The sequence below is a fragment of the Molossus molossus genome, unplaced genomic scaffold, assembly GCF_014108415.1.
Source record: "Molossus molossus isolate mMolMol1 unplaced genomic scaffold, mMolMol1.p scaffold_m16_p_12, whole genome shotgun sequence".
Classification (NCBI taxonomy): Eukaryota; Metazoa; Chordata; class Mammalia; order Chiroptera; family Molossidae; genus Molossus; species Molossus molossus.
Genome location: NW_023425347.1, coordinates 52,365,625 through 52,390,975, shown reverse-complemented (window position 1 = coordinate 52,390,975; position 25,351 = coordinate 52,365,625). Strand labels below are relative to the sequence as shown.

The 25,351-nt window shown below is 45.2% G+C and overlaps 1 protein-coding gene across 2 annotated transcripts in view; it reads right to left on the bottom strand.

The window, feature by feature from the left end:
* Positions 1-616: 616 nt before the first annotated feature.
* WLS (Wnt ligand secretion mediator) overlaps positions 617-25,351 on the bottom strand; it is a 103,299-nt gene continuing 78,564 nt past the window's right edge. The window contains exons 6-12 of one of the 2 annotated variants that reach the window (XM_036257323.1): positions 23,107-23,275; positions 21,599-21,696; positions 21,182-21,245; positions 18,619-18,762; positions 17,257-17,340; positions 10,681-10,834; positions 617-1,551 (exon numbers count right to left, since the gene is read on the bottom strand). In XM_036257323.1, the coding sequence (XP_036113216.1) occupies positions 1,442-1,551; positions 10,681-10,834; positions 17,257-17,340; positions 18,619-18,762; positions 21,182-21,245; positions 21,599-21,696; positions 23,107-23,275 (823 nt within the window). In that variant the 3' untranslated portion in view covers positions 617-1,441. Of the gene's footprint in view, positions 1,583-10,680; positions 10,835-17,256; positions 17,341-18,618; positions 18,763-21,181; positions 21,246-21,598; positions 21,697-23,106; positions 23,276-25,351 lie in introns of both variants that reach the window. The other variant, XM_036257324.1, reaches the window with a different exon arrangement.

Here is a 25,351-nt window from a genome sequence, read left to right as displayed (position 1 = left end):
GGGGCAAAATGGATGGTGGGTGCTGAGGAGATGAATTAAACAGGCTGCGGCCCAGACCTCCAGGCATCGGGATGCTCGGGAAGCTGTTCTGGATTCCAGGAGGGACACGTTCCTATGGCTTTTGTGTTTACATTTCATTCCCATGGACACGACTGACTGAACTGGCGTGTGACCCTGGGGAGCAGTCAAAGTGCATGAAGGCCAGTTTGTCGGTGAGGGGACCTCCAGGCTGGTGGCTTCAACACTGTCACACCCACAAATGACAGACTTTCTACAGGAAACTGCCTCCTAACCTCAGATCCAGGGAGCTTTCTGTTGTACATTGTTGCTTCTCCAGTGGTAGAGTTAAAACACATCAAAACAGGTTATTTGGGGAAGTGGGAATAAGGTGTGTGTGTGTGTGTGTGTGGTGGGGGGTAACCTGCTTCTAAATCATGTAACTTTACCCCCCACCCTGGTCGCCACACACAAAACAGCTAGGGAAGTTAACCGCCCAGTCAGTACAAAATGGGTTACCCTAGTTCCAGAAATAGATACTGCCCCCAAACACTTTGATTTGAATGGCAAAATATTTTAATTTCTCATAAAGCTATTTCCTCCACCCACTCCCCACCCCACGGACTTGACATGGAAAAAAATCTGCATGCATCTGTCCTGGCTGAGCATGTACATAAATGCATACACATCCAGGTTTATTTAAACGATCCGATCTATACTTCTGGAGGCTGTTTGAAGCATCTTATCAAAAGACAACACATTTTTAAGCAAGAGGTTAAAAAAGCTTTTCAGACCCAACCCACATCCAAAAGATTGGCTAGTACTGGATGTACAGATTTGGTTTCAAAGCTGAAATCTGGGGTAACAGACCGTCTCATGAAATTCAGTTACTTTATAGTATGCCATAAAAAATAGGAACACGTATCTATTGACAACTTAAATATTAACTCAACAGTCTATTTGGTAATATAAGTAGGAAAAAAGTGGTCATGAACTAGGAGTGAAAAACTATGACACCAGCATATCTCAAAACTGCAAAGGATGTTAAACATCTATCCTAGAATCTAAAACAGGAAAGAAAGTCAAATAGTCCACTCCATAGAGACCCCATCTGGCCCAAATCATCCCCCAAGGAGTATACCCCCAACACATGAGGTTTACGAACCACCTGCTACAGATGTTGCTACGTCACTAATTAACAATGATCACAGAAAATGTGTCGTACCAGAGGTTCTGTTATTATACACAATGCATTAGTGGCTGCGGGATCTTCCTCCAAGAGCTATGGTCAGAAGGCAAAGGGACAATGTCCACGCCGCTGGTCCAAGAAACAACCGCTGAGAAACACGAGCTCATCTGCCCCGGGAGCCCTCTCTGGCACGCTCCGCACTCCAGTTCGACGGGCTGGGATGCAGGGGACAGGCCAGCCAGGTGCGGCAGCCACCTACTCCTGCGCCTCCTTGCGGGTCAACTTGTAGATCTCAGTGGGTCCGTCCACGTGGGTGATCGTGGTGGTGAGCTGCAGTTCTTCCCCACTGTGGACCCTCAGATCGCCTGAAACAGGGGTTTTGGTGTTAGACGTGTTCTAGGAGGAAGGAGAAGAAAGCTGGATTCATCTCTGTCACCAGCGCCCAGTGCCAGCCTGCCTACTCTCACACCCTGAGCTGACAGAGAAAACCCGGCACGAACACAGGGCTCACGCCCAGCCTTTACACTCAGGCTCTATCATAACTTCATCCACTTTTGTCTCCCAGAGAAGAGATATTAATGACAGATGAGTCAGCTTACTGCTTATGTAATTTGTAGTCATTACTAACATTTAATGAGAGCTTACTGGGTGCCCGACGCTATTCTCCATGCTTTGTCCTGGAGCATATGTAACCTCACCAGAGCCCCCCACACTGACCGGGCTGGCTTACAGATGAGGGAACTGGGGTGGAAGGAAGGCGACTGCCCCAGGTACAGGACAGACACCCAGCAGAGCCAGGAGCCAGGCCGGAAGGAAGGCGTGTGCTGTCGGCTAAGTCAGCACCACTCACCCCCGTGACGGGAGGGCAGGCGCATACCCCTGTGAATGATTTACAAAGCGGCTGAGCGTGTGCAGGCCAACGAGACCTGCCTGTTGCCAACAGGTTGGGCACGGTACCACGTATAACGCATTGAGGAGCAATCAGGAGTTTTACCAGAAATGCACTCTGGATTTGCTGCTACCCCCAGTATTCTGTACACACCAGTGTTCTGGTCACCCGACAGGGCCCTGCAGGGTGCTGGGTCAAAGCTAGTTCTTAATTTGCATATCTTGGGGAGCCATCAAAAGTTCAAAGCAAGTCTCAGGGTCTGAATCTGCTGGTCTGAGAGTCATCAACGTTTCAGAGAGTCCTGACCACCCTGGTAAATCCATTAGCATTTCCAAGTGTTTACCTAAAGAATCCTTTTCCTTGAAGACTTCTTAGAAATAGAAACCAGAGTGTAATTTTCTTCCGGTTTTGAACCAAAGACGTGAGTTCTTTAAGCTTAAAATGTGACTCTAATGAGCAGGCCCTAGAAAATGCGTCCAATCCTACAGATCGTTTGAAGAAACAGCCAAAATTACTTGGGCTTTTTTATTTCACAGGTACCTGGATTATAGTATGTGCCTGACAACATTCTAAACACTTGACAAATACATGTAATCTTCATGCCAGCCCTTCCAGAGGTGCTGTTGTCCTCATCCCCACTCTGTTGACAGAGGGACTGGAGCACAGAGAGGCTAAGCACCTTGCCCAAGGCCCACGCTGGTGCACGCGAGAGTCAAAGGGGAGCAATGAGACTCCAGCGCCCTTGTTTCCAACAGCCAATGAGACTCCAGCAAGATACAAATTCTCGTGCAATGCATTACAGTCGTAGACACAGATATACACTAATTTGGATGAATGATTCAGGATGTTAGTGTTGCTTTTTGTATCTGATGAAAGAGAATTTATAGCACGCATTATCAGTGTGCTGAGAATAAGGAGAGCTGTTATGTATGAGTATTTACCATATGCACCATTAGGGGCTTAGCATGCCCTGTAATTTCTTATAAGATGTGAAGACACTGAGGCTCAGATAGGCAATTCATTTCTCTAATGTGATGCGGCTTCCTCCCGGGGGAGCTGGGACGAGGAACCGGATCTGTGCAACTCGGGCTAGCAAAATCTTTGACTCACGTGTGGTTCTATTGTACCTCGAAGGCCAATTAGGGAACGGATGTGGGAATATGGCAGTAACATGGCAGGAGTGGGGATCCCTCCATTTGTCTCCAAATTCCATGGACCCCACTCCTGCCAAGGTCTTGCTCCATCTGTTCTTTCTGTTCTTCACCCTCTCTTGGCGTCTGCCACACAGTGCCCAAACATACTGGAAGACTCTTCCTTTCCAAGACAAAAAGAAAATTCCCAAACTGGGATGTTTCTTACTGGGGGGAAGGGAAGAATAAAAGGAAAAATAATAAGTTAAGGAAGGAAAAAGATCTCTGGTTTGCAATAAGTCTCCTTCTCTGGTTATGTCAATTCATCTCAGCTAATTAACAATGAGAGAACCACTGTGAAATGAGACCGATCCCTGGCATGAATTTACTCTCAATGGACGGCTGATGGGTCCATGTTTTGGTATCACGGCCAGAGGTGCACAGCTGCTGCTGATTCTAACCGCCTGAAATGCATACTGTGGACCCAGAAACCTACACACGCTGGACTATAATGACATAATGATAAGCCTCTAAAGACAGGCAGCTTTTTAAAATGACACTTATTTGTGTTATCTGTGACTATTTTAGTAAAAGGAAGGATAACTCTAAGATTGTTTCACAGAATCCGGAAGAGAACAGCAGTTTTCTGATATTAACAAGGGCTACCTAATTCTTTCTTCATAACCACTAAGCCCCATTAACACCCCATTACCCAGACATGGAAGCCAGGGAGGTCCCACACCACGAGTTTATATTTGTTTCTTGAAGTCATACACAGTATCTGCTGGAGCCAGGATTCCAGACCATCTGTGTCTGCCTGCAAAGCTTTTGTTCTTTCCGAAACATTCTTGACTTCATTCTATTCTGTGGAATTTTTTGGAGTCCCACATTACCCGCCTTTTTATTCATCTTCGAAACTAAGCTCAAATGATAACTCTCTATAACGAAGCCCCTGGTTCACAGCAGGAGAAAATCAAAAGTGTAGTATTTGTAAAGCAAAATTATTTCCATGCAAATGAGTGTTGCTTACTCTAAGATGACACCCCTCGTCCATTTTGGGTGTTCATTAAATAGTGGATGGTAGGTTTTTAAATTCTTTTTTCTTTTCTAAAGAACGTGATCACCCAGCACAGGACCTGGTATAGTAAGTGCTCATTAAAACACCCATTCAGATTTGTCTGGTAAAGGACAGTCTAGCTCCTCCCAACTCTACTCCGCGTGGCCAGGTCCAGTCCAGTGGATAGTACTGCTGTTCCCCACTGGGGTTTAGGGACATACTCTCAGCTAGAAAACAAGTATGCCTTGGGATGACTCTGCTTTTGTGATTTCTTCTGGAGGATGGGGCAGAGTGGCCTTGGTGGAACAAGGTTCAGGAATGCTGGGTTCAGCCATCTCTCAATCCCTTTGAACCATCAAGGTGATCTATACCAGGCTTGGGGTGAGGCGTTTCCCACCCACCTCCACAGTACCTCCAGACACTCAATGCCAGGCAACTGCATTGCAAGAAGGGGGGCCCCATAAAGCCTAGACGTTTTGAGTGAAATCTCAGTGTTGTGGGATGAACCGTATTCCCCACCCCATAATCACTTGCTGAAGTCCTGATTCCCAATACCGCAGAATGTGACTGCATTTGGACACGGGGTCTTTAAAGAGGTAGTTACACTAGTGTGAGGTATTGGGATGGGCCCTAATCCAATATGACCAGTGTCTTTATAAGGAAAGGAGATTAGGACACGGACACACACCGAGGGAAGACCATGTGAAGACACAGGGAGAAGACAGCCACCTCTAAGCCAAGAGAAGCCTCAGAAGAAACCAACCCTGCTGACACCTTGGTCCTGGACTTCCAGCCTCTGGAATTGTGAGAACATAAATAAATGTCTGTCATTTAAGCCACCTCGCCTGTTGTATTTGTTATAGCAGCCCTACCCAACTAATACCTTTAGGAAGCAGAAAGGTCCCCTCAAGAAGGTGCCTGAGGTACCTTCTATCACAGCAGGGTGACAGTAATTCTGAGACTCAGGAAATGTGACTTGAGGCGGCTGGGCTAGGAAAGACCAGGTCACCGCAGGACAGCAGGTCTAGGAGAGCAGGTGAGAAAGTGCCCGACGCCAAAGAGCAGAGCGGGAGGCGGGAGGCTGACGGGGCCTGTCACCTGTTTGCCACCCTCACCAGGGAGGGGAAGGGCTGCTGAGACCCCTTCAGAGCCCCGCCCTGCTGGGAGCCCAGTTTTCTCCCAGACACCCAGGGGGAGCCGCGGCCAGGGGGAGTCAGCTCCCCTGCAAGCAGAGGAAAGACTCAATAAAAGGCAGCCACTGGCCAAGCCTCACGCTCACACCAACGGTTACTGAGGCCACGAAGGCCACAGCCCCGTCCTGGGAACCGAGCAGCAGGAGACCCCGAAGTCAAACGGTGGCTGCGTGGCCGCCAGCTGCCGAGCGGCTGCTGGCTTCCCGCACAGGAGTGAGCCAGACAGAAGACACCCATGTGAGCAGCACAGACAGGAACCCGCCGGCCACCAGTGTCCCTGTTCCCTTCGTCATCCGCATCCAGTCAAGAATCATGTTTCTTGCGTTTTCCCTAAAACCTTCCGACAATAATCCTCTGCATGGGAGGACACCACCAAGCGAAAGGTATTATCAAGAACTGTCTGACTTCATACGCAACACCAACTTTTCTCCCCGATATGAACTGGTGACGGTGGTGTGTACGGGCCTCCGTGCTGTGACCCGGGAGGCAGTGTCCTCCCTCCGAGCTAAGGGCGGACCAACATCGGCTGAAACGCGTTGCTGCCTGGGAAGACACCCAGAATGACTCACAGATGGGTACAGAAACAGGTAAAAAGAACAACTTGAATGAAAAGGCAGCGAGGGCAGAGCAGAAAACATCAATGGTCCCTGCAAGAAAGAGGTCTAAGATACCTTTGTTAAATTTAAAAAAATTATATGCACGTTTTGTATATACATATACACACATAAAATGATTACATAAACATACACATACATGCAGGCACATGCACAAAAACATATATGTGAAATAATTTATGAGAAAGTGATACCACGGTAGCTGTGGTCAGTCAACCCACAAGAGGGGAGCCAGCGCCCCATACCCTGGCAGCACCTATCAGCCCCTGAGAACAAGAAAATGTGCTGCTTGGAGCTGTCCTGCCAGGTCCCGTGTTTCAGGAGGAGCCGAGAAGTCTTGTCTCCCATCCCAAACTTCTAGCTCGCTGAGAACAAGGACACTGCCTGGGGCTTCACAGCACCCCCCCTATAAACCCAGCTCAGGGCTCAGTGGTTCACTTCTGAGGGTCCCTTTCTGACCCACAAATAGAAGACAAATGCATGAGAGAAAATGCTCTTTGGAAACCGACCCTCTCGAACCTGCTGTCCGCTGTGTTTCTCTCCTTCCATTCCTTGATCAAAAGGGAGAAACGAAAGTCTGTGCTCTCTGCTCCCACTTCCTTCCTCCCCACTTTCTCCAGACACTTCTCGGCACCTTCCTCCACCCCGCAAACAAAACAACGCTTCTCAATGGTTCTTTCTTTTGCAGAGGTCTATCCAGGATCCATCTCATGAAGGCAAGAGGCACGACACACCTGGGATTCATTCTCCTTAGCAAGAGATCTGAATTTTTGGCTCTGCACTTTAAAAGCAAGGGGTGGGGGGAGGAGTCCAAGCCAACTTAAAAATAAACACTTTCCAAGAGAAAGAAAAAAGGTCATAAAAAAGTGGGTGGGAAAGGGGGGGAGTAGGGGTAGGTGGAGAGAATAAATGCCATCCAGAGAATTAAAAACTGCAGTATATCACCCTAACAGTCCATTTTTGAGGATTCCAGGTAACATTCCAAACTAGCTCTTTCTGAGGAGCTCCGAAATTGATCATTCCTAGGATGCACTGTGTGGTTTCGTGGCAGATGAAGCGATGACAAGTGATCAGAGAACCCAACATGGAAGAGCCCTTCCAAATGCACAGGCCACCATGCAGGAACAAGGGGGCTGCTCTGAAGTCACAGTTGATCATGCCACCATCACAGACCTGTGAAATTGTGTGACTTTTGTGTTTATGATCAGAACAGGGTCCCAAAAGAGTCTGCCCACTAAACTGCTTGAAGAATATTTTTCCACAGAGGCCCTGTTGGCATTAGGGGCAGGACAGTTCTTTATACAAAGGACCATTTTGCTCAATGCAGGACCTTTAACATACCTAGAATCTGGTCACTAAATGCCAGTGGCATGTCCCAATCATAGTGACCACCTTAAACAATCATGAACATTTCCAAGTACCACCTGGTAAAAGATTCAGGGGAGATGACCTCTTCCTGAGAACTAGCTTTTTTTTTTTTTTTTTTTTTAAATTTGAGAGAGAGAGAGAGAGAGAGACATCGATTTGTTGTTCCACTCATTGATGCATTCATTGGTTGATTCTTGTATGTGCCCTGACCAGGGACTGAGACTACAACCTTGGCGTATCGGGATGACTCTCTAACCAACTGAGCTACCTGGTCAGGGCCAAGAACTAGCTTTTGAGCTCTCTGTGAAGTTGCAGTTTAAGCTGTCTTCAACAACAACAAAAGTATGATGGAAAATAGATCAAGTGTTATTCTCAGTTGCAAAGTTTCAAGCTTAGAAGGGTAGCAGTGGTGCAGGGAAAGAAGTCCTAATGGGAGCTGCCTAACACCCGGCTGCAACTCAAGCATCTGGCTCAACAGAAGACAGGCAGCCATCCTGTCTCTGCGGGGCTGGCTACCGCTCTGGCCGCCCACATGCCTGAAAGTGCTGGAGCTGGGCAAATTGTCACCAGTGTCTGGAAACCCCTTACCTATGACAGAGTCACTCCCTGGGCTGCCACTTTATGACAGGAGGTGCTCCTCTGCCCCTTCTTTGCTATCAGGAAGAGAGAAAACCACAGAACTTCGTGGTTCCATAAGACTCCAGGAGATGAGTTGCAATTGGGAGAAGTGATGCACAGAGAAGGGAAGCAGTTTGCCAACAGTCATACAGCAAAATCAACCTCAACAGTCTGTGTACAGGAAGTGCTGTAGCTCCGGTCAGTACTCAATAATTACTACCCATTAGAAGGATCATTCCAACATCCCGGGAAGTCCAGCAATTGCTTTACGTGGTATTTCCCTGGAAGGCAGGAACTCCAATTTTTGGGTTCCTGCTTAATACTCTCAAGTCAAGAACAGGTCCTCATGGTTTCTGTCAAAGTCCAACAGGATGACCATAAAATGAAATCAAGATTCTTGATTTCCCATCCCATCCGGTTGGCGTGACGGAGGACCACTGTTGGAGAGGCGACATGCTTCCGTATTCCATGCACAGAGTGAAACCCTGAGGGCCGGCAGTGGAAAGGCAGCACCGGGAAGTGAGGCTTCCTAGTCCACAAGCCTTCGAGAGGTTGTCGATCAAACCCAGAGCTGGGCAGCTGGGCAGGGGACCCACGGCCAAAGGTAAGGCCGACGCTGAGTGGGACAAGCATTCAAGGAGAAGGCAGGCAGGCAGGCCGGCCTGGACACTCTGGCACAGAAGGGGCAGGAGCAGGGCTGGAGACAGATGATGGTTGAGACCCTTCCTCCACGGCAGACCCTCAGCACAGAAGCTCCTCTCCCTGCTCCCTTTCTCATTCATCCCTCACCTCCTTTGCCTCCAAGTTCGAGATCACTCATCTGTGACATATGAAAGCTCATCCAGAACTCTTACTTCTAGAACATTAATTCACTCAACATGTTCAAAGCACCCTTAGGACCAGTCCTTGACCGGAAGGACTTAGTGTTCCAACAGGAGAGAAGGGACAGGCACACATCCACTTCTACCGTGGGTGTCATGTGAAAGGTGCAACCTTGTTCCCCCAGGCCTGTTCCTTAGGGCACTAGTTCCAAAAGATACACTGTTAGAAAAAGGGTTCCAGGTCCAAGTGATTTAATAATTTGGGAAATGCTGTTACCCCAACCCATTTTAAATGATTGGCAGTACATATTAATGTCTAAAGGCATTAAGATGTCTTTTAGTAAAAACCCCATTGATGCTGATTAAAAATCCAATGTTATCAAACTTAATTGACTATTAAAACCTATTAACATCCCATGGCAATAATCCTCTACTGAATGTAATCTGTTGAACTCCAACTGGTGTGATCAGGAAAAGGTTTCAAGGAGGAGGAAGCATTTTGAATGAGCCCAGAGATGGGTAGAGTTTTATCACCCAGATGGAGGCCGGATATAAATCTATTCACTCACCACGGTCACTGAGCACTTCCTATGAGCAAGGCCAACCCTTGGTGCCATGGTGGACGGGCAGTCCTTGACTCTGGTCTCTGCTCTGGGGCAGAGTGAAGGGCATGGGCTCTCATTTGAGAAAGAGCATCTTATATTTGGGGAATAGCAAGTACATGGCTAGGGTAAAGAAGGTGTAAAAAAGAGACAAAAGAATAAGGGTGGAAAGAAACAGTACAGAATCAAGTATCCAAAGAAAAAGGAGCTATCAGAACAGATGTTTACCAGGCCACCAATTCCAAGTTAACAGCAATGCCATAGGCAGGGATATTCATTTCTTTCTGCCATGACTGGTAGAGAAACCCCAGGTGAGACCTTCCTTTCTCTGGGCCTCAGTTTCCTTATCTGTAAAATGACCAGACTGGCTAAGTTCTCTAAGACTCCTTGCAGCATCAACGTCTAAGACAGCACATACCAGCATTTAAGCAGAGAAAGGCTGTGGGGACTGGAGACTAGCTATTGGTTTAGACATATGTCAACAGCCTTGCAGGAAAAACGAGCAGGAGGAACATGAGGCCAGCTCCCTCTTCAGCTCTCAGCGTCCAGGCTCGCTCCACCTGGTGTCTGAGGCTCATGCTTCTCAAACTAGAAGAATGAATGTGGAATACTTCTCAACGGTCAATTTTGCTCAAAAAAATGAGGAAAACAAATTTATTTTTTTGAACTAAAACTGGGACATGTTTTAGACTAGAATGTAATATTCCTAATGTATCTTAAAGATTTTTTTTTTAATGAGAACTTAAAGAAGTACAGTCATCCCTCGTTTATCGCGGTTAATCGATTCCAGACTCTAGTCGTTGCACCTGGTGTTGAAGGATTCCTGGGGTGCTCGAGTACATAGGCCTATAGTCCATACATACAGTAATTGTAATTGAAATTGCAATACAGGGGTGTATAATTGACTCAGACAACAGAGCACGCGCTGTATCATTTTCACTGTCTCAATCAACTTTTTAATGAATATATTTGAAAAAACCGCGAGAGAGTGAAGCCACGCAAGTTGAAGTGCCAAGTGCAAGGGACGACTGCATCTGCCTTGTGCTGGCTTTTTGGCTCATGGTTCTGGAACCCCTAGGGTGCTCACTCACACTTGGAGGGAACGTTTGACTGGGGAACCCAGAGCCTTTGCTAGTTCAGTCCTGTAGAGACAGAAGCCTACTTACCCTAAGTAAAGCTAGACTAAAGAGACTGGAACTCACCATTCGTCTGGTCATCCCCATAGTTCTTATGGGATGGCGCGTACAAGAACATCAGAGCAAAGACATACAGGTTCCACATCCCATAGATGCCTGTGAAAAAGGCACTGTTCACTTGGACGGTGACACCGCCCCACTTCCAATGGCCTTCCGTCACCTAGGGAGAAAGAACAGTGACACTGAATTAGAGCCAAGAAGAAACACTACACCAACAGGAACCAACCAACACAAAAAACAAGTCTCTCCTCCACGTGGGAAAAGTGAAGGGCCATGGAAGACTCCATTCTTTATCTGAATCATACTAGGAGGAACAAATTAATTAAGGGCTTACTAAATGTGTCAGGCACAAGGTCTGCTTCTCATCTTGGCTGCACACCAGAATCACCTGGGGAGCGTCTCTTCCGAAAACAGCAGTACATCGTTATCGTTAATTTAAAGAAACTATGTTTGCGCCTAACACTTATCCACAAGTATAATTCCTCCTTCGTCATCTGTCTTCCCAGCTAGCTGTCAACTACCTGCAGACAAAGACCAGCGCTGGTTCATTTACTGCCATATCCTCAGTGTCTGATGTACCACACGGCTCAGTGAAGACAAAGGGATCCTTAGGTGAGGAGTTTTCCTTAGTGGGGTGGTGTGGGGAAGCACAGAGACACAGGCTTAAAGCCAGAGATCTGGATTCAAATCCAGACTCTACCATTCTCTGTTGAATGTGAGAGAAGTGAATACTAAGAACTCAGAACTGTAGTCTCCCCAGCCCCAAAGTAGAACTTGCGGGGTTATTGAGCAGAATTAAGTAAAAATATTTCTAGAAATTTCCTGGCTTGTAGTACACACTCAACAAATCTTTTTAATATCATGTCACCCTTTGTAAGTCACTCACAAAAGTAGTTATGAGCTTTCCTGTGCTTTACAATTCTGCGGGAATGTTCTGAGGCTGCTTTTGTCTATGTTAATGACTTGGTAATTGTTTTAAGAGACATGTGGAGTATGCTAAGGACTGTCAACAGGACAGTCCTGTTGAGGTGAATGGCTAGCAATTCGTGTCAACTCTGAGATCAAGAAAATGATTTTGACCACTTCAGGTCATAGAAGCCATCCCTAGAAGCCCCTTCTTCTAGGAGCTAAAGTGTAAGATGGCAAGCTACAGCCAAATATTAATGACTAACAGTCAGGAGGTTTCACCTCCTGCTTTTGAGACAGTGGGTCTACTTTGGTACACTCTTTATAACCCATGACCCAGCGGGCCCAGGCACAGTACAGCTGTTAAGCACTGGCGTGTCGGTTAACCAGGTTAAGTGATTACAGACTCACCAGCTTTAAATTGACACTGGGGATACATAACTTTTTCATTTCCACGATTCGTAAACAAAAGTCCCACCACGAACTTCTATTTATTTTGGAAAATAACTCAGGACATTTATTTGACGTGCTCAGGAATGTTTTAGGCCAAGCAGGATTTCAGAACCATTACTGATTTTGGAGCAATGCACCAGCATCCAAACTATTTAGGACTTACTTCGTAGAAATGTCTCCCAATGCCTTTCTTCTTCCTTTTTAAGTACAGAATAACCTAACTTTATAAAAATCACAGTACTTAGAACGTACGTAAGAGAATTCTTTAATGCCTGTAATGGAAGGGGAGAGGACACCTCGAGGTGGTTCCTGGAAGTGTACCTGCTGTCCGTACAAAGGGGGCTCTTCTGTATGTGGTTAAGGAGGGGCCGCAAGGCTCGGAGAAGTACAGGCAAAACAGAGTCAAACAGTTCTTATTTTCTTCTATTCTATTCCGATGGTGGACCTAGAAGAGACCCTACTTCCTGTGACATAAGCTGGAAATACCCAGGATTGACAGCTTTGCTGCAATTGAGTCTTGCTGGGGGTGACATGTCTGCTCTAAGGAAACACCCAACAGCATGTCTGGTACACAGTGGTGCTCAACAGATGTTCGTTGAATGAATATGGGCAAGTGTGCGGGGATGTGCAGGAAGGCAAGTGCACATACACGGAACTAGAAAGGGGGGATAGAAACAGTCACACTTAGGAAATACCTGACTGAAAAGTCAAGAGAAAATACCTCAGTCCACAGCAAATCACAATAATTGCACTTAAAAGTAAGAGGTCGCTAGGTAACGAGTGTCATTTAAATATCTCTGTCTATTGTATTACTTTATTATCAATTAAAACAAGTAGTTAACAGGTAAGATTTTTAAAAATAGTAACAAGGATAATACTAGTTAACATTTATTCAAGGCTAGTGGTTTGTCAAGTAGTACACTAAGAATTTTACACGGAAGGCATTGTTTAGTTTCAAAAGCAAATCTATGAGGTTGGTAGGTAACATTTCCACTCAACACCGGGGTAAACTGTGACAGAGTACCTTGCCCAAGATTCCTCAGCCAGAAAGTCATGGCCTGGCTCTGGAAGAAGGTGCACTTAACAATTACACAGCACAAGAGTGGGAATATTATCTTAAACAGGGGCGAGTCTCTTAAGTTAAATTATGAGGCAACTGTTGTGTAAGGTCAAATTTCTTTCAAAAAGTCACTTAATTGACCATGATGCACACTGTTTATACAGTATATGTACACACAGGCCTGTTAATTCAGATCCGTATAGTAATATCTATGCACTGTGTATCCTAGCTAGAATGCACAGTACACAATAAACTGGATATATATGCAAAATACGGTTCTGCAGCAGAACCGCTCCAGTGAGGCACCCAGACTGAGGAAATAGAATTTTCATGCCCGCATCTCACGTTTGCTTGGAGACACGTGCACGTCCTTCAGATAAAGTTGCAGAATTACCCAGACTACTTCATTTGTAATCTCCGAGTGTGTTATTTCCTGCTGAGGGCAAAGAATTGGATTTGCATAAATAAACTGTATACAGTGTCACCCTGCTGTTGGAGACTCGGTCGTGTTTCCCCCTCTCCCCTCTCAATTATTCATGCCTGAGCCACCCTGCGCTTGGAGCCCATTCCCACCAACATGTCCCACAATAAGCAGCCGCAACAGAGCAGGCCTTGTAAATCCAAAATCTCATTCATGCCAAGGCAGAGAGGTGACAGTCACCCCGTTTTAACTTTCAGAGAGAAAAATTAGGTAGCCCCACCCAGGATAAAAAAAATTTTTAAATGAAAAGAAAGAAATTCATCTCCCTTCCGTATACATCTTTCTAAAAGTTCCTGTTTTTCCCAATTTAACATTTGAACAATTTACTTTTGTGTGAAACCACCCAATTATGCCCCTGGAGCCAAGTGAAGGTCAGATCCTTTTTACACCCAGTAGTCTTGACAACCAACATTCCACTTAACAACAAGATTTCCAAATCCCAGACACAGGCTCTCTTACTGGAAACATTTCCTCTGTAAGTAACAGAATGAAGTGATCACACAAACAAAAAAAGGGCCGGGGACAGGCTCTCTGGGAGTTTGCTGTTTATGGCTTGACCTGAATGTCAGGCACCTGGGGGCTCTCTTAATGAAGGTTGGTGACCTTCTCCCCTGCCATCCACGGCTGTTCCCTACTGCTCATCACCTCTAAATGGAACGCCTCTTTCTTTTCCAGAGGGAAGGGGCTAAAATACCAGACTGTGATGTGCCATCTCTTGGTTGCTAGGACTGAGGCCATTTAAATGGCAGGCATTAAAAGGCTGCACCTCAGCACCCAGCTACAAAGCCTCAAGGTCACCGCATTCCACAGCTTCCGCCAGCCTTTCATTCCTGGCCTCAATATCCTGGCGAGATCCCCTCGCATTACATTTCAGGGGCTTAAATGCAAGCTCTCCCAGCAAGCCCAAGAGTATAATGGAAGTTTTAATACATTCCTTTTACCTAAGGCTGGGATCTATTTCAAAAAGTTACCCAATAGGTTTTCTTTCAGGTGAGCTCATTGCTGAGACATTCCAAAATGACATTAAAAAATAAATCCTCTGATGACTATATTAATACAGTACCTGGGACACTGAGAGTTATGCCTGAAAATGTCTTAGATATCTATAAATAAACCTTAAAAAAAAAGAAACCCAGCAGGAGGAATGTGAGGAGCTAATGGAATCCAAAAGACCTCATTGCTACCCCCTTAGAGTTCAAATCCACTCCAGACCGACTCATAGCAGATATAAAAAGTCAGCCACAGTTCTGTTAGAAAATGCGGGGGCAATGGAATATTAATCTTTTTCTCAAATGAAAAGCCACAAACTCTGCTCCTTGGAAGACTGGCCTCCTTTGCTTTAAAAAGGTACACTCTACTAAACATGTACAAGGTTAAATTCGGACCACATATAACTGCCCTAAACATCAGCCCACTGTCCCTTCTTGACTTCATAGCAGAGACCAGAGAATAAGTGGGCTGGGCTGTGGGGGAATGACTTCGGCTTTCTAAAGCGGCAGGAGCACGTTAGGAAAAGGTTCCTGAGAACATGTCCCGGTCTCGTCCTTTCTTCCTGTGCCCCTCTCTCGTGCCCCTCTCTCAGGGGGCTCTGCTCTCTCGGCCCGGCAGCACCGGCTGTATTAAGCACATCGCCAAGAACTGCAAAGCATTGGGTCGCACGAGGGGATCAACCAAGGGATACGTCGGGCCCCCACACACCTTGTTTGAGCCTTGGTTGGTGAGATAAAAAAATTCATTCAGAATTTGAAATATTTTTACTGCGTTAGGAGTGGAGAATGAAGTTTCCAAGGCTTTATAAATAGTCTGATACAAGCACAGCACTGTTGTGGGTCAAAGCAGATGTGGTGAATAGAACTGGTGAAGAGATATATTATATATGTATGTACATATGTTTTTCCACATTCACTTCAGCCTCAGGAGCAACACTGACACTGTCCCGGGGACACAGCCGACAGAACTCTAGGGACTCCTAACCTGGGTTAGAGGCATCCTTGGGTGTCCTTAATAGAGTTCAAGGGGTCTGTGAACTGGAATGAGAAAAAAAATTTTATCTTCATTTTCACCAGTCTCTAACTGAAAGCTACTGTTGCTTTCAATTATGAATATAGAAAATAGCCCTGGCCGGTTTGGCTCAGCGGTTAGAGCACTGGCCTGCGGTCCTGAGAGACCCGGGTTCGGTTCCCGCTAAGGGCACGTACCTTGGTTGCAGTTTGTCCCCGGCCCTGGTCGGTCATGCGGGTGGCAGCTACTCGATGTGTTCCTTTCACATCGATGTTTCTCTCTCTCTCTCTGTTCCTCTCTCTCCCTCCCACTCTACCTGAACAAAAAAATGGGAAAATGTCCTCAGGTGAGGATTAAAAAAAAAGAAAACATACCCCCATAATATTAGCTAGCACTACCTGTAATTTTGTTACCAATAGAAATCATATTTTCATATCAATTATAGATATGTATAATTGCAAATATAGATCATCTATCTATATCTACCTGATTCCCTTTGAAATCCAATGTGTGTTTTTTTATTTGACTCACTTAACAACATTCAAAGAAGAGGTTCATAGCTTTCCCCAGTGTACACAAGGGGTTCACAGCACAGAAAAGTTGGCAGCCCTTGTACTGGAAGAAAGCTTGCTAGCAGAATGGGCAAGTCCTGTCCTAAGGCTCCGTGAGCGTATTTTCAATTTTGGGCAAATACAGGGGTGACAGAACACTTGGTAAAAAGAGTCAGAAGGACGGGTTCTGGTCCCTAACTTACCCTATGTCCTGTGGCACAACAGTCACGCTTTTTGCTATTTGTAAGGGCACACCGACTCGTGCTCACAATGTGCCCACAATGTGCCAGGCACTGTGCCAAGCACTTGGCAAGCATTACTTCATGGGATCTTTAGAGCCACTTTCTACGGTGATACCATTATTATATCCATTTTACAGATAAGAAAATTAAACCTTAGAACTGTTAAGTAGTCATCCACAGTCTCACCCTCCCTCCAAGCTGGAAAACAGCATAAACGGAACATGGCTCTAAGGCCGCTAGATTTCTTATTCTAGCAAACTGGGATAACTATTCCTACCCGTAGGGTTTCTGTAAGCTCAGCTGAACGACAGATACATGATACATTAGATGTAAACAGGAACTTCTAAAACAAGTTGCCAATCTTTTCAAATCATGAACATTATTAAGATTTTCAAGTACAACAAAATGTTGAACTTTGGAAATGACCAGCAGAAAGATAAGGTTCTATCAGCAGGACTTTTGAATTTCATTTCATATTTAAGTGGCCATATAATTATTACAAAAAATGGCTGATGGACTATAAAAGGATCTGTGTTAATGTTAGATACGGATCAAACAGAATTAATCCATGCTTGTTGGTGTTCTGCTATAGAGCTTGGAGAGTTTATTCTCTGAAGTAAATGAAACAAGTCCTCTTCAATATGGCTGCAAGCTGTTAATTTACTTACTAACGTTTCCTCCCATGAGGCTGTACTAAAAGGAAAAATCTAGTCCACCTCTGGCCAGATAATAACCAGACTGAGACTGAAGCCTACAAAACATGGCTTGGTCAGCTGCCCAGCACGATAGCTTCCCGGCTCCTTTCTCAGCAGCTCTACAGAATTTTCTGTGCCGAGCAGAGGCACCTCTCCAGGGACATTCCGGCCCTGACGCTCAGGGTCCACTTACCTGGCTAACAATGAAGAAGATGACAGTCATGGCGGCACAGGCCAAGGTGATAAGCATGAGAAACTTGAACCTGAAAATTAGCCCCTATTAGGAGAGAAAGAGCAGTTTAACATTCCACCAGCTGCCATCAACCTTCATCTCAACATATAAATCGACACAAAGCTACTTTTAAACCTATAAAACCAAATCCCTAAGAGTGATAGCGAACTAACTTCACATAGTAACATTTCTCCTGCAGAGGTGGAGTGGCTGGGGAAAAAAAAGTATTGGGCCAAATATTTCCTAAGTTCTTATCTCTCCTGAAACAGCCACACCAGAGCCTGGGAAATTAGATTCATAGCACGTCACGAGGCTGCTAATTTCCCTGCTAAGCTGGTTATGCTTCTCCGCAAGGGTTCAAAGTGACCAAATCCAAGTTTTCTGCAGTTGAAATAAAGTTCTGCTCCAGTGAACAAAAAGAAATGTGCATATTAATCAACATGAAGTGGACTCGGTTGAGTTTTTTTCATGTGTCACTCCAGCCCTAGAGACAGGCAGAGAGAGCTTTAGAAAGTGCCCGTGGTTTCTGGGAGCAGGGTTGAAGGAAACCTGTTTGGGGAGGGCCGCCTCCGGTTGCAGATCCACTCCTATAGAAACCCCGTGGTTCTGCCGTGGCTGTTTCTCTTTTCACAGAGGAATTAGGCCCGTGTCTTTAAGGACAGCCACTTGGGCGTGAGTCCAAAGGGATCCTTGAGAAATGAAGAATGTGTTGCCCGCATTAGAGATTTGAGGATGTCGAGTGAGGCACATTCTCTGGGGTGAGGCACATAATCTATAAATAGAGAGGTGCTGAACTCTATCTGAGCACCTGCTGGACACTTCAGGGGAAAGGCGGCTTCCTGGAGTCTGGAAGTCAGATCACCTGGGTTGCACCCAGGTCTTCAGGCTGATTCTCAGCAAGGGAACCCTAACTAATGCCTCACCCCAACTCTCTATACTCAAAGCTCCCACCTAGCAGGCACCTGCATTCCACCGCAAAGCTGAAGAACCTGGGGCACAAGTTTACTCCTCAATGGGGACCGAAAGTCATTTATACCCCAGAAAACTCCAAGATTTAGATAATCCAGCCAGACGTTTCTCGGTAGGATTTAGCCTCTTATTTTGCCCAGAGATCCTATATTACCTGTAAATCTCTTAATGTCTATGTGTATTTGAAATAAAGGCTTTCAATCTCCGGGTGTAGAATTGTGTGTGTGTGTGTGTGTGTGTGTGTGTGTGTGTCAGTGGTGGTGGTGGTGGTGATGGTGGTGTATGTATGTGTGTTTACACATCAAGCAGGAGATACTGAGTAGCATTTCCTGAGCGACCAGGAGACTTGCTTACCTCATAGTGCAGTCGCCGGACTTTGCTCATGGCTGGCAGACTGGACTGCTTCCCACTGATGTTCCGAAACACCTGAAAGACCATGAAGCACAGAAACAGGAAGTACAGACAGAGGCAGATCCCAGCCACAATGATGAAGGCCATCTGACGGTGTCCAGTGAAGGAAACGGCAGGGTGGACAAGGACACAAGCTCTTCTCCCGGCTCTGTTGGCAACCCCTTTCTCTCCAAGTATTTAGGTAGTTTTCAGGGGGATGAAGTGTTAAAACCTGGTTCTAACGCCAGTGAGAGAGGTTTTCTGTCACAAAAGTACCACAGAGAGGAATGTTCCAAACTGCTTTCTAAGCCAACCAAGAGAAACGGAGCTTTGTTTGTTTAAAGTGCAGACTCAAGGGCCCACCCCAGACCTACCGAATCAGGATCTGCCTTTCAGCAAGGTCCTTAGGAGATTCACAAGCACCATAAATTTAAAAAGCACTAAAATATTAGATACTGGTTGCAAAATACTGATCAGGTGGATGGCTGTATTAAAATCATCAGAGGGGTCCAGCTGGTGTGGGTCAGGGCACATGCCCAGGCTGTGGGCCCGATCCCCAGTGGGGGCATGCAGGAGGCTGCCAATTGGTGTTCTCTTTCATCGATGTTTCTCTTTCTCCCTCTCTTCTCTCTCTAAAATCAATAAAGAAAAAAAATCTTAAAAAGAAAAAAAGAAATCACCAGAGGAGCCCTGGTCAGTCTGGATCGTTGGTTTAAGCGTTGGCCCATGAAGCAAAGAGTTGTGGGTTTGATTCCAACCAAAGGCACGTACCTTGGTTGCAATTCATTGCCGGCCCTGGTTGGGGTCATGCGAGAAGCAGTCAATTGATGTGTCTCTCTCACATAGATGTTTCTTTCTCTCTTTCTCTCTCTCTCCCCCCCCTCCCCTTCCCACTCTATCTGAAGATATTTGGGAAAATATCCTTGGGTGAGGATTAAAAAAATAAAAGTTAAAAAACAAAAAAAACAAAATCACCAGTGGAGTTAAAGTACAGGTGGCCAGGTCTCTCACTGCAGGTAAATGGAATCAGATTTTCCAAGGGATAGGACACCATGTATAACCATGTTTGGGAATCACTGGGCGAGTCCCTGGGGTTTTAAAGGAGATCGAGCTACCCTGGATCAGGAAGGGGTGGAATGGAGCAGCTCAGGGAGGCTGGCCATGGCACTGAAGGCCTTGAAGCAACACCAGGCACGAAGTTCTGTTTGTTATCTTCTGTCCGCCACAAAAATCACCTTGTCAAGTGGAACAGGGCACAGAAGGACAATGGCCGAAATGGGAGTTGAGAGAGGTGGCAATATTCTTTGAGACCAAGCAGGGCTACTTTAAGACCTCTCTTTAAAGTTCAATCTGAGAACCACCAACATTTCAGGGAGCATGAGCTGGCTTGGGAGACAGATGACCCAACTCCAACTCCTTACTGCTACAACTCTACCCAACGTTCCTATTTTAAACTATTTTAACAAGTGTGCATTCCGCATGCATATTCCATTAAATAATATATGTAATGAAGTTTTTCCTTCTTTCCTAAATTCAATAACACCCTGGAATGAAGGGAATATAGTTATTTGCTTCAGGACTTGAAATTGTATTTGCCTCCTGGGACCTCCATCATGTCTGTAGAATAGAAGGACTGGAGGAGACTTAACATTACATATATTCCCTGTTCGGTGCAGCCAACATTTTTTGGTGAGGGGATGGAGTATTGGGGTGGGGAGTCATCGCTTTCATCTTTAAGATAACGATCCTACTGATTTAGTTTGCTCACAAATTTCATGTGATACTAAGAAGCCAGTATAAACATCATGACCGGACAAAGCATATTTACCAGCACGTGACAAGATATTATCCACCAGGAAAGAATACAACTCAAGCCTTTTTCCCCTCTCTAGAGGAGTCTTTTTCTCCTGAAGGATTTCAAATATTATTCAGGAAGATAAAATATTTAAATCCAGCATCCTAAAGGGGATAAGCTAAGACTGTCACTTCTGCTTCATGAAGATGACTCAGACTGAGTTTCTGCCATCCACCCAGAAGCCTCTGTGATGCCTCTGGAACTAATCACCTTAGCCTTATCTCCACTTGGTCTCAGGAATGAGTAGCAGCAGCATGCTGTGCTGGCACACCAAGGTCACTGTGAGAAATTTCACTCACAGGCGGATTCAGAAACTGGCTCTCCCACAAGGAGCCCAGAGACGAACCTCCACAGCTCCAGGGAAAAGCGAGTCATGCTTCGGTCTGCAGTAAGCAAGGGTAGAATAGTTCATTTAGACAGGGTGCAAGAAGACCAGTGACTCTGATGCTTCTGCCATGGGGACATGTTGCGATCTCTTTATTCTGCCTGCTCTCACCCGGGCTTGAAAGCAAGCATTAATTCCTCTCATTATTTGCTTAATTGTGCCGTTATCATTGGTCTAAGGATCAAAGCTCTGGCGGAGCACATATGGAGAGCATCATTAGAAAATGATCTTGGGGTGCGGGTGGCTACGGGAAGAAATAAAACCCTGAGCCCATCCAGGAAGGATACAGCCAGCTCTGTTCCCACATCTGTAGTCCAGATACTGTAGAAGGGATTCGTGAGCTGTACTCCTCTGCAAAGAGAAAGAGATGGAAAGGCAAGACACCATTAACACAGAGGCAAAGGGGAACTTTCTTTCATAGATTCTTAGCTTTTCAGCCAATGGGGTGGGGCTGTATTTAGAAAAGTCACAGAGGACTTAAATAGAAAGGAGTTTGAAGAATAATCAGCCCAAATAGTTTGCATCTATAAAGAGCTTTGCTTTTGATTTAATCCCAGTCCTTATCTGAGGATGTGACCATGTCCAACCCTTATATTCCACAGGCTCCCAACCAGCCTCCTCCCTTTAGAATACACCCCCTGAAGAGCTAGCTGGCAGTGGACATGGTGACGTTTCTGCCCAGAGCCCCACAGGCATCTGCTCACCTCTCACACATGTCAAATATGAAGAGGCAGAAAGAGCCCACAGTGATTGGTCCAACTTGCTTCCAGTACCCTGCTATGTGATTCCGCTCATGCTGATCCTGATGAAAGCCAAGTTGAGGAATGAGATAAAGCAAAGCAATTCTATAGGTGAGTCAGTCATTCAAACAATTCTTGCCGACAACCTGTTGTGTATCAAGCCAGGCTCTAGGCATAGGAAAATGGGTGAGACCACAATTTGTTCCTAAAGACTCTCATACTAATAACAACAGGATGCTGCGGGAACACAAAGGCCTTGTAGTTTAAATCATTCAGAATTAAATTCCTGTGTGACTTAACCCTGTGTTTGTTAGGGTGGGGTGGTCCTCAGAGGACTAAATAAAGACTCTAAGGCATTAAAATATGTCAAATGTAAAAGGTCTCATGGTTAGAAAAATAAATAATGTTCTCCCTGTCTTTATTAAGAATAAGAATGGGCCCTGGCCAGTGTGAGTCAGTTGTTTGTGTGTTGTCCCATGCACCCAGAGGTCTCTGGTTTGCTCCCTGGTCGGGGCACATGCCTGGGTTGTGGGTTCGATCCCCAGCTGGAGGCAGCTGACTGACGCTTCTCTCTTATCGACGTTTCTCTCTCTCCCTTCCTCTCTCTACAAAATCTGTAAACACATATTTAAAAATAATAATAATAAAATACAAAAACAAGAATGGTTCCTTTTGATACATATACAAAGATACTAAAAGACAGAAAATAAAGGAATGTAAAGTGAGATAATGGAGAAAGGCAAAAGACATATCTGAGAATCCAGGCTAGGACCCAGGGAGGACAGTCCACACCCACTCACTCGGGGAATCCACCGTGGCAGGCTGTCCTGCTGCTACACCCGAGTCCCTCCACTGCCTGTCCCTGGTGCTGAGGGCTCATTCTCAGTGCGTCACCACTGGCGCACCCTTATACCTGCCCAGGCAGTAGGCAAAGCCTTGCTCTCCTCTCCCTGTTCTCCTGGAAGGGCAACAAGGATCAGAAACAAGGATCAAGCCATCATGGGATTTAGAAACAGCCCACTCAACCAGGAAGCCCGCGTCCCTCTTGAAATAGGATTTGGTGACTGTGCAAACTGACCAAGGAGGTCAGTATTTGGGGTAACAGGGGTTACGAGGCCACCTGGACAAACTGCCAGCTGGGAAAACTGGGCCCACACTCTGGGAGTTACTTTGGTCCTGGGGACAAGCAGAGCAGAAGCCAAAGGACAAGAAATAATTGTCATTAATATTTGTGTGTTTCCTTTCTGCAAAGTATGTTCCTCACATTTAAACCTCACAAAAACCCTACACACAAGTCTCATTTTATAGATAAGGAATTTGAGATTCAGAGCGATTAAGTCATTCGCCTAAGGCCACTCAGAGAAGGGGTGAAGCAGAAATCTGAACGGAGAGCGGACTCCAGAGCTCACTCTGGTAACCACGAATTGACTGTGCCTCCCCCACGGTGCTTGGCCAGGGGCTCCTACTCTTACCATCATGTGCTCGCCACAGAAGATGATCCAGAAGGAGAGGAGCATCGCGTAGAAGATGCCCTGTCGAATATCACCAAACAGCAGCATCCAGGTCCAGTCGAACCCGATGGAAAACCATTCCACTGGGATATTGATAAAAGTCATGGAAATCCCAAGGGCAAAGATGACTCTGATGGCAAGAACATATCAGGAAATGACTATTCATCTGGGAAGCAGGTCTTCAAAAATCAGAGGCCAGTTTTGAGAAACGAGATGTCATGTATTGGGACGGAAGCTATGTGATCAGTTTCTTAGTTCTCATAATAAGTTTCTACACAGAGAAGCAAAATGTCATATTTTGTTGGCACCACTGCAGAATGAAGGAATGTTATGTTAACCTTTCTAGATAGTTGAAGCTAATCTCCTTAACCCCTGGAACTTTATTTTGGGACCAGCGCAGATCAAAGCTTCCTATAATATTTGTACCCTCCCTTGCATTCTTAATCAGACCTCATTGAATATAATTATCCTCTCTTACTTATTCAGGTTACCACTAATTTAATCGTTAAGAACATTCATTATTATTATGCTTTCCTCAGCAACTATAAATTATATAAGCATATTTGTTTCAATAATAAATGACTACAAACAATATGAAATGCAAATTCTTTTAGCAGCTTGTTTTACTTTTTTTTTTAATTAATTAATTTATTTTTTTGTTACAGATGTTTCTCTTTTTTTACCCCATTGGCACCTCCCTCCCCACCCCACCCCCGCCCCGTCCCCAGCTTAGTTGTCCATGTCCATTGGTCATGCATACATGCATATAAGTTCTGTGGTTTAACACTTCCCAGCCCTCCCACTCCCTCTTCTGAGGGATGTCAGTCTGTGCCCTACTTCCATGTTTCTGGGTCTACCATATTTCTCAGACTGTTATGTTCATTATATTCCGTATATAAGTGAGATCATGTGGTATTTGTCTTTTTCTGCTTGGCTTATTTCACTTAGGATAATACTTTCCAGGTCCCTCCATGTCGTCTCAAAGGGTAAGAGGTCTTTCTTTCTTACAGCTGCATAGTACTCCATTGTGTATATGTACCACTGCTTTTTTATCCATTTGTCTACTGATGGACACTTGGGCTGTTTCCAGAACTTAGCTATTGTAAATAGTGCTGCTATGAACATGGGGGTACATATATTCTTCCTGATTGGTGTTTCAGGCTTCTTAGGGTATATTCCTAGAAGCGGTATCACTGGGTCAAATAGCAATTCAATTTTTAATTTTTTGAGGTAACACCATATTGTTTTCCATAGTGGCTGCACCAGTCTGCATTCCGACCAGCAGTGTATTAGAGACCCCTTTTCTCCACACCCTTGCCAACACTTGTTGTTTGATTATTTGTTGATGGCAGCCATTCTGACAGGTGTGAGGTGATACCTCATTGTTGTTTTAATTTGCATCTCTCTGATGATTAGTGATGTTGAGCATTTCTTCATATGTCTCTTGGCCATTCGTATGTCCTGTTTGGAGAGGTGTCTATTCAGCTTCTCGGCCCATTTTTTAATTAGGTTCTTTGTCTTCCTTTTGTGGAGTTGTATGAGCACTCTATATATATTGGAAATTAACCCCTTATCTGATATATCATTGGCAATGATGTTCTCCCATACAGTGGGTTGCCTTTCCATTTTGATGATTGTTTCTTTTGCTGTGCAGAAGCTTTTTAGTTTGATGCAGTCCCATGTGTTAATTTTTTCCTTTGTTTCTGTTGCCTTAGGTGATGTATCAGTGAAAATTCTGCTGCGTATAATGTCCGAAATTTTGTTGCCTACATTTTCTTCTAGAATTTTTATGGATTCACGGGTCACATTTAAGTCTTTTATCCATTTTGAGTTTATTTTTGTGTATGGTGTAAGTTGATGGTCGAGTTTCATTTTTTTGCATGTAGCTGTCCAATTTTTCTAACACCATTTATTAAAGAGGCTGTCTTTACTCCACTGTTTGCTCTTGCCACCTTTGTCAAATATTAATTGAGCATATTGCCTTGAGTCCATTTCTGGGTTTTCAGTTCTGTTCCACTGGTCTATATGCCAGTTCTTGTGCCAGTACCAGGCTGTTTTGATTATAGTCGCTTTGTAGTATAACCTGATATCTGGTAGTGTGATCCCACCTACTTTGTCCTTCTTTTTCAAAATTGCTGTGGCTATTCGGGGACTTTTTTGGTTCCATATGAACTTTTGAAGTATTTGTTCTAGTTCTGTGAAATAT